General features: G+C 38.2%; 1 protein-coding gene across 4 annotated transcripts in view; it reads left to right on the top strand.

The window, feature by feature from the left end:
- LOC138039321 (coiled-coil domain-containing protein 93-like) overlaps window positions 1-10000 on the top strand; it is a 113491-nt gene that overhangs the window by 23423 nt on the left and 80068 nt on the right. For 3 of the 4 annotated variants that reach the window (XR_011130449.1, XM_068885507.1, XM_068885508.1), the window contains exons 17-18: window positions 7511-7582; window positions 7707-7815. Coding sequence is in view for 3 of the 4 variants with exons in the window: in XM_068885507.1 (XP_068741608.1) it covers window positions 7511-7582; window positions 7707-7815 (181 nt within the window). In the remaining variant the exon portion in view is untranslated. Of the gene's footprint in view, window positions 1-7510; window positions 7583-7706; window positions 7816-7997; window positions 8081-9351; window positions 9390-9634; window positions 9720-10000 lie in introns of all 4 variants that reach the window. The other variant, XM_068885506.1, reaches the window with a different exon arrangement.

The raw sequence follows: 10000 nt of genomic DNA, 5'->3' as shown, positions 1-10000 counted from the left end.
AAATTATTTCCTATTCGGCAGGGTTAGTATCTGGATGGGCGACCTAAGAAATATACCACTCAGTAACAGAAGCATAGGACAGAGAATTCCATTTTAATGCTATCAAATGCGAACCAAGCAAGATACAGATTTTGTTAGCTTGCTTTATGCAAAACAAATATTGATGTAAAAGTAAATAAATATGGATACACAATTTTTAAGAAGAGCAGAAGGAAGTTTCAGGACGGTCGATCGAGCATAAAATATTTTGCCATCGGTAACAAAATCTACGACATGAAAACAACATTAATTTTGGACCACGAATATAAAAAGTTACCATCAGCGAAAAACAGTTTGGGAGATTTTAGTTGTTTTGTTGTAATTGTACAAGTTTGGCTGCACCGAGTAAATCGCACATCGAATTTGTCAGAAAGAAGAAATTCCTGTCCTCTTTAAAAAAAATTGACACGCATTGCTTACGTTTGGTAGTGAAGTAACACAGCGATTTATTCCATAATGTCAACTGAGCTGTATGTTGTCTTCCAGGAGATTCAAGTTGTCCTTGCGTAATATGTAGCTCTAATAGTGCACGATATTGTTTTGGTATTGTCTATCATTGTAGTGCCATGGTAGAAGTCTCGGGTAAATAGCCTGAGAAGACATGTGGTTACTAGCAAAGTACTGAACCCAGAAAGATTGAAGAAAATAAATGGGAAGTGAAAAACATTGTCTTCTGGGAGAGACATGTTGACAGAATAAAAGGGAATCGAGAAACATTGGCTTCTGGGCTGACATGTTGATCATGCAACTTCTTTCCACCAAAAGTGTAAGCGTGTACTGACAGCACCTGACAGTTTTGTAAACAAAAGTTTAAAGTTGAAGTTAACCCAGTGCGGTGGGTTAGTATCTGGATGGGCGACCTAAGAAATATACCACTGAGTAACAGAAACATAGGACCGAAAATTCTATTTTAATGCTATCAAATGCGAACCAAGCAAGATACAGATTTTGTAAGCTTGCTTTATGCAAAACAAATATTGATGTAAAAGTAAATAAATATGGATACACAGTTTTTAAGAAGAGCAGAAGGAAGTTTCAGGACGGTCGATCGACAATAAAATATTTTGCCATCGGTAAGAAAATTTACGACGTGAAAACAACATTAATTTTGAACCACGAATATAAAAAGTTACCATCAGCGAAAAACATTTTGGGAGATTTTAGTTGTTTTGTTGTAATTGTACTTTTGGCTGCACCGAGTAAATCGCACATCGAATTCAGCGGGCAGAGTGATCAAGTTACCGCGGCATGTTTACTCGCGAAACAGTGAAGCACCTGTGTCAAATGATGCCAAGATACCGGGTTTTTGTTTTTGTTAGTTTTCTTTTTCTTTCAATTGTTATAAATTTTGACAAGAAATGTGCGAATTCAACACAAAGATCACTCTCAGAGGTCACAGTGACAATTGTTTCTGCAAAATCAAAAATTTACTCTCCAAGACAAGGTTATTTATCACCAGGTAATTCCATCGTTTTGGTAATAGCAGCTACTTTATTATTCATCAGCGTCACAATATTTTGCCGATTTTGGGGGTCATTTTGTTGAAACTCAAGCACGCTTCCAACAGACCAGTTTATTTTCGTGACTTATGCGTTACCACAAAAATTCTCCCCGTATCACATTTCAACACATGTATGCAAATTTGCTAAGCTCGAAAAGTACACATGATAAATTTACAAAAGCTAGAAATTTCACAGAAATATTTTCCAGCGAAACATTTATTGAAACAAGCATCATATTTGCTATAAGAGGCAAGAAACCCTTCCTATTTCAGTTGGCGTGCGAGCAAGCGAAACACACAATCACAAAGCATATGCAATTAAATAAATTTCTGACAGTTCACATCAAACCCTTTTCGAAAGAACCTTGACCGTAAATAATAAAGCACAAAAGAGACAACAAGCTTTCATTCAAATAATTTTTCACTGTCACATTTCCAATTTGTTTTTACCTTTGCTGAGTTGAGTCTTAAAATGAATGTTACTTGCCAGACAAACAGGCAAACTTTAAATAGATGCGACTTCAGTAAACACTGTGAGACACACAACAGAGATCACAGATCTACTTGTGGTGTTCGATTCCTTCTAACTTTTCCCGACAAGGAAAATAACAATAAAACCCACGAAATGAAACCGAGATTCCGACCGGGTTTGGCAACCCAGTAAAAATGCTAACAACACCACTAGTGAGGATAATTGCAAACGATACAAGTAATTGCACATGAAATAGCGTTACGGCTCCAAATACAAAGGGATTCAGTAACAGCAGAAAACAAAAAGCCATGATAATACAAATAGACAGAAAAATTCACCTTTTTAAGAAATTTAACTAAATGCATCCGGCTAGGCGTACATCTCTGCGACTAGCTCGATACCGCTAGCACTAACTTTAAGATCAGGAACTTTCTTCTTCAGGAAACTTTCACAGTTCTGTGCTTCTCTCCTTTGGCATTTGGTTTTCAGTGCAGTTAATATCATGATTTTCACATATTTGTTCATTTAGTACACATTTGTTCTCAACATATAAACTTTCTTTCAGTTTGCCGACCAACCCCGGCCAAAACAATCGCTCAACAGCATCTTTTAGTGTGGGTCTACCGCAAACGGCGTGTGCATAAGTGAGTTGTTTGAGCGTTCCGAGGAAGAAGCTTAATACAACAAAAAGCAATATGCTCACAAACGACATACTGTCATGGGCTGCACACTTCGCCACAACTTGATCGCGCAAACAAATGATATTTGGTATGATCACGCTCAATCATATGGTTTTGCCTGTCAATAAAAGGCATTATTATACTTATTATACTTAGGATCGAAATTCTCCAATCACAATTAGCTATTTTAACAACTTGTTTCCTCAGAAGGACGTCTCTGAAGCTGCCCAATCAAAACATGACGACTTCCATCCACTTAGTGCTATAAATTCACACAAACCACCAAAGCCTGTCTTCCTTCGGTTATTTCAGGAGGGGCTAGTTAGTATCTATCTATCGTTAGAATCTCTCGACTCCTGTCTCGTGTTGCTATCGCACACCCACTAAAATTCGCTCATTCCTGGTCGTTTTATTCCTACTCGTTTAGAACCAAACAACTACCTCCTAAATGTCAACACCAGTAAATGATCACGCAAACGAAGCCAATGGCGAGAAATAATATTTCAACTGAATAGCTTGAAATAAAATTTGCTCGAAATCTCTCTCTTTAAAAAAAGTTAAAGAAATATAAGGGCCGTTTATACGAGAGAAAATAAAACGCGAACAGCCCATATAAATGATGCAAAATCTACGTTCACAGCTTTCTCAAGCCCCGGCATATCATGGCCTGGGAGTTTATACTCGTATAAATAGTTCCTTTGGCGTATTATGTACGCCGCGTCCAGAGTAAGCCGCGGCTTATTTTCTCTCGTATAAACGACCCTATTGTTGTTTTCTCAAGTTAACAATAACTTCATTTTACACAAGAGTGACTATACTGAAATCTTTTTCTGACCTTAATTAAAAACGATCGCCAGCTGTAATCATGCCAGAACGATCATGCCTACAAATTCCTGTCATCTTTATTTAATGCGTATTAAATTTCAACTCACTTATGCAAATTAGTTAAATTCGAATACTACACAGCACAATGAATCACAACAGTTGAAACATCTCACAAAAACCTTTTCCAGCATGAAATTTATTGAAACTAACAAAATATTTGCTATTGGAGACAAAAAAAACCCTTTCTATTCCAATTCCGTGCGTGCAAACAAGAAACAATCCGTCTCACAAACGATACGATATGCAAATAAATATATTTTTCAGTTCAAGATTGAACTCTTTCCTAAACAACCTTTTCCAAAGCACAAAATAGACAACAACCTTTCTTTCCAATAATTCTTCACTGTCACATTTTCAATTATTTTTTTACCTGAAAACTGTACAGCTTGACTGCAAATTAAATGCAAATTGCCAGACAAATGAGATGCCACTTCGGTAAACACTGTGATACATTCAAGACATTCGATTCCTTTTACACTCATACTCAATTTCCTACTTACTGTCAGTGTTCTACATACCAGCACAGTTCATAAAATAAGATTAGAAACAACACACACTTTCTCATATCCGACCGCAATTGTTCTCGAAGACCATCCCTCGTCGCTTTTAAGATTCCAGATATTTATTTTCCCCGCCTGTTTCGTTATTCCAATTGACGTTCCATTCTTGATCTCATAAAGGTATATTTTTGCCACTAAAACGCCATCCCCGTTACCACGACTTTCGACGCCATTGCGGGTTTAATAATTAAACGTTCATCTGTGTGCACCAAGGAAATCTACGTATTCCCCCAGCCCCCTCAAACCTAACAAAATACACAGACAAGACTCTATGCACAAAGCCACTACTTAGCAGGGGAGTGACAGGCAAGACTTTTACCGACACGGAAAAAAATAAAAAAAACACGAAACTAAACACAGATTCCAACTGGTTTGCCATAGGCAACCCAGTAACTAGACCCTCCGTGAGGGTACACTGGGTTGCCTGTGGTACGTGCAGCGTTCCACGCAATTTTTTTCCAGTTTGGGGGGGGGGAAGGGAAGGGAGGGTCACCCAGAAGTCATACCAGAAGTCATACCAGAAGCCATACCAGCAGAGGCCCTTTGGCTCACAGGTCCTCACACGTTCGTACGACGAAACAGATCCTTTTCTGAGGTTAAAAACCTGGCTACCGGCCTATTAATTAATCATTTGTCAGAAAGAAGAAAAATTGACATGCATTGCTTACGTGTGGTAGTGAAGTAACACAGCGATTTATTCCATAAAGTCAAGTAAGCTGTGTGTTGTCTTCCAGGAGATTCAAGTTGTCCTTGCGTAACATGTAGCTCTAACAGTGCACGATATTGTTTTGGTATTGTCTATCATTGTAGTGCCATGGTAGAAGTCTTCGGTAAATAGCCTGAGAAGACATGTGGTTACTAGCAAAGTACTGAGCCCAGAAAGATTGAAGAAAATAAATGGGAAGTGAAAAACATTGTCTTCTGAGATGACATGTTGACAGTTGTCTTTGCGTAATATGTAGGTCTAACAGTACATGATATTGTTTTGGTATTGTCTATCATTGTAGCGCCATGGTAGAAGTCTTAGATAAATAGCCCCTTGAGAAGACATGTGGTTACTAGCAAAGTACTGAACCCAGAGAGATTGAAGAAAATAAAAGGGAATCGAGAAACATTGGCTTCTGGGCTGACATGTTGATCATGCAACTTCTTTCCACCACAAGTGTAAGCGTGCACTGACAGCATCTGACAGCTTTACAAACAAAAGTTGAAAGCTGACGTTTATACCTGTTCGGCGGGGTTAGTAAGAAATATACCACTCAGTAACAGAAGCATAGGACCGAAAATTCTAATTTCATGCTATCAACTGCGAACCAAGCAAGATACAGATTTTGTTAGCTTGCTTTATGCAAAACAAATATTGATGTAAAAGTAAATAAATATGGATACACAATTTTTAAGAAGAGCAGAAGGAAGTTTCAGGACGGTCGATCGAGAATAAAATATTTTGCCATCGGTAACAAAATCTACGACATGAAAACAACATTAATTTTGAACCACGAATATAAAGTTACCATCAGCGAAAAACAGTTTGGGAGATTTTAGTTGTTTTGTTGTAATTGTACAAGTTTGGCTACACCGAGTAAATCGCACATCGAATTCAGGGGGTGCTCTGATCAAGTTACCGCGTTATTTTACCGCGGCATGTTTACTCGCGAAACATTGAAGCAACTGTGTCAAATGATGCCAAGCTACCGGGTTTTTGTTTTTGTTAGTTTTATTTTTCTTTCGATTGTTATAAATTTTGACAAGAAATGTGCGAATTCAACACAAAGATCACAATCGCCCAACTCTGAGAGGTTGACCATTGTTTCTGGAAAATCAAAAATTTATTCTCCAAGACAAGGTTATTTATCACCAGGTAATTCCATCGTTTTGGTAATAGCAGCTACTTTATTATTCATTAGCGTCACAATCTTTTGCCGATTTTGGGGGTCATTTTGTGGAAACTCAAGCACGCTTCCAACAGACCTGTTTATTTTCGTGACTTATGCGTTACCACAAAATTCTCCCCGTATCACATTTCCCCACATGTATGCAAATTTGCTAAGCTCGAAAATTACACAACATGATAACTTTACAAAAGCTGGAAATTTCACAGAAATATTTTCCACCGAAACATTTATTGAAACAAGCAACATATTTGCTTTAAGAGGCAAGAAACCCTTCCTATTTCAGTTGCGTGCGTGCAAGCGAAACACACAATCACAAAGCAGATGCAATTAAATAAATTTCTGACAGTTCACATTCAACCCTTTTCGAAAGAACCTTGACCGTAAATAATAAAGCACAAAAGAGACAACAAGCTTTCATTCAAGTAATTTTTCCCTGTCACATTTACATTTTTTTTAACCTTTGCAGAGTTGAGTACAAAATGAATGTTACTTGCCAGACAAACAGGCAAACTTTAAATAGATGCGACGTCAGTAAACACTGTGAGACACACAACAGAGATCACAGATCTACCTGTGGTGTTCGATTTCTTCTCTGTCTTTGTTGAACCCGTAAGTTACCAGAGAAATTTCCATTTGATTTCAGTGTTGTACGTAACACCACCTTAGGCTTGGCGAAATATTAGAAGTACAGCATATTTTGATTTCGGCTCGACGGGCGAAAGATTCACGCTGTCGAAGTCCATTACTCGTCGCTTTTAAGATTCCAGATCTTTATGTTTCACCGCCTGTCTTGACGTTCCATTCTTGAGCTCCATATGGGTATATTTTCTTTAAAGATGTACTAAAACGCCATTCGCGTTACAATGACTTTCGACGCCATTACAGGTTAATTGTGCAGAGCAAGCTACGCATTACCCCAGCCCCCTCAAACCTAACAAAATACGCACAGAAGACTCTATGCACAAAGACACCACTTAGCAGGGGAGTGACAGGCAAGACTTTTACCGACACGGAAAAAAATACTAAAACGGAAATCTACCCATTTTCCGACTGGGTTTGGCAACCCAGTAAAAAGAAAACAAACAAACTAAACGCAGACCTCGACTGGGTTTGCCTTATAAGGCAACCCAGTAAAAAACGTCTTAACTTCGTGTTAAATCTTCATAACTTACGTCGTTAGTAAGTAAACATCGTATATACTACGATCTGACTGACTTTTTGATCAAATCTTTTCGTTTTCGGGACAATTTTGCACCTTGGCAAAGCGAGCTATCGTTTTAAAATTGCCATTGTAAAATATTCCGGTGTTTTAGGAAGCTCATCCTCTGGTATATCGCTTTCTTGCAACTTGGGTTCTTGGTCCGCGCACGCGATGATGAAAATGCCTTCCCCCAAAACAGTCCCACAGTGCAATTCAACAAGGCTCTCGACCCAGTCTCCCGCGCATAATTAATATACCTAACTGTTTCTCTTTTTAGGAAAGATCAGAGCTGATTTCAAAACAGTACGAAGCGGATAAAGCAAAACTGGCAAAAATTAGACTTCTTCTGGTAATTTTCAAAAATCTTGTCTTCTTTATTACTTAACCTTTTTAGAAACACCCTGTGGAAATTTTTCTGTTGTGTATTCAATTTTTTTCTCAAATTTGGTTTGCTCGGATGTGTTGTTTTCCAGGCTCGAAAGAACCGTGAGATTTCTTTGCTTCAAAGGAAGATCGACGAAGTCCCGTCGCGCGCCGAACTTACACAATATCAGAGAAGATTTTTAGAACTGTACAATCACGGTTTGTACTAAGAATTCATAATTTAGAGTTAAAGTTTCTTTTCCCGTACATTAATTTTGTCACAGTGTCGGTGTAGAGGATGTTTTAACAATGTCCAAGTGGCTTTCTGTCATTGTTCTTCAAATCTAAATGATTATTTCAAAGTTAACTTGCTTAATTTGATTTTTCATTTTAAATTACAGTTGCTGGAACTCACAAGGAAACGAAACAGTTCTTCACTCTATATAACACTTTAGATGACGCAAAACTTTACTTAGGAAAAGAAGTAAGTTTGTAAAAATAATTACTTATATAGTACGTTTTGCTCAGTGCCCAAAGGTGTGTAGTTTTGTGCTATTCAAACTGAGCATGACAGAAATTTAATCCAGAGTGTGTAAGCATTAATTCATTGCTCGCTGTGTTCGGGCAATGGGTGCGGGAACTGTAAAATGTTAAGTGTAGAAAGAGCAACAATGCGGCCGTTAAACTCTTTTTGGAGGAAGTTTGTACCGCAGTGTAGTAACATCCAAAGGTTTTTTAAATAGGCAATTCAATTGCCAAAATTCGTACGAATCAATCCAAGATGAATTATGGTCCCTAATTCATGTAAACACCGTGAAATGACCAAGGAAGACCTGAGCACCCGACTTTGAATTTTCTGTTTTACATCCTTGATACAAATTTAATTTTGATATTACTTTACGATTCGCAACTCGAACAAAAACAACTTAGAACTCCCTCATTATCCCCTTTCGTTGGTCATTAGCATATTAGAGACCAATCTCGACCCCAGAGCTCTTCTCTTGACTGAGGGAGAGAAGGGCTCTGGGGAACACTGAAACAAAGTGTCTTCTCATTGGTTTTCGTGAAGAACAATCAAAAGCGTCTCTAATTGGTGCATTCATGTTAGCACAAGGTTCAAATAAGCCAATTTTTTGGCTGTAAGAACCCTACGGCGCATGTTCTCGTAGAGTTTTCGAGAGCCTTGGGTCGATCGGAGGCTCTGGTGAACGAGAATGATTTGGATCGGAAGACGAGAACGAGTTTTTTGTACTGGGCATGCGCATACGGTTGCCAACAACCAAGCCAACATTTTTCGAAGTGCGCGTGCTCAGAACGGAAAACTTGTCGTTTTTGCCTTCCGATCCAAAGGTCCCTAATATTTCCCTGTTCCAGGATTAAATTCCAGTAAGTCGAGACGAGCAAAAATAATAATGATGATGAGCAGGCCGAAGAGAATTTGCGAAACTACTATCCACTGATTCCGATAAGATGGTCTTTCAACGTGTTTAGATAATTAACGAATCTCTATCATTTACAAGGGAACGGGCACCTTATTGGATCCGAATTTCGCTCAAAATATTTTGGGACTTTGAGAATTGAAGTACAATTTCACAGTTCTCACAAACAGGATTGAGCTTTGGAATGAATTAAGAGTTGAACAAGTTTAATAGCACTTTTTTGAAATGGGCGCTTCAACTACTTACCTGGCCTAATAAATGGTGAATCCTCATAAGATATATTATAAATATGTAAATTCCTCTCCTTTTTTAACAGGTCAACTTGTTGAACTCCATTCACGACAACTTTGAACAGTAAGTTCCCACTATCAACTGAATCGTGAGTTATAAACTTAAATTATAATATTATTAGTAAATCTAAAAAACAATTTGTTGAAAGTTAAGAAGTACTAAATATTATCTCTCTCGCCACATTCGCAAGTCGGTGTTCGTGGTGAGTTTTGTTTTCGAGTTTCCTCGCGTTCCAGGGCGTGATTGCGGGAGGGAGATCTCAGCAAGTTATAGGCTTAAATATTTTTATTTTGTTTCTCGTATTTTAGGGCAATGTCTTCACCGTCAAACAAAGAGCAATTCCTGAAGCAGTTGGAGAGCATTGTCAAGGGAATTGTGGACAACAAAGACAGAGTAAGGCAGGCTTCCTTCTAACTTCTTTTCAGGAAAAATCGGAGTTTTTATGCACTGAAGCAAAGTGTTGAAGTGTGGTTTACCAATTTGAGACATTTACCACACTGATATGGCACCAAATTATACTCTATTCACATCGATGGTGTTTGCCCTGTGTGTTTCGGATTGGATTCTTGACTAGCGGCTAACTATATGGTTGTTTCTTCTAGAAAACAAGAGAGCTTTTTCTTTAGATACTCCGGACGGTTTTTCTGTCTCCTTTTTCAAATGCTGGTCGCCTA

This window comes from Montipora capricornis, chromosome 1 (assembly GCF_036669925.1).
Source record: "Montipora capricornis isolate CH-2021 chromosome 1, ASM3666992v2, whole genome shotgun sequence".
NCBI lineage: Eukaryota > Metazoa > Cnidaria > Anthozoa > Scleractinia > Acroporidae > Montipora > Montipora capricornis.
This window is presented reverse-complemented; position numbering and strand designations above follow the sequence as displayed.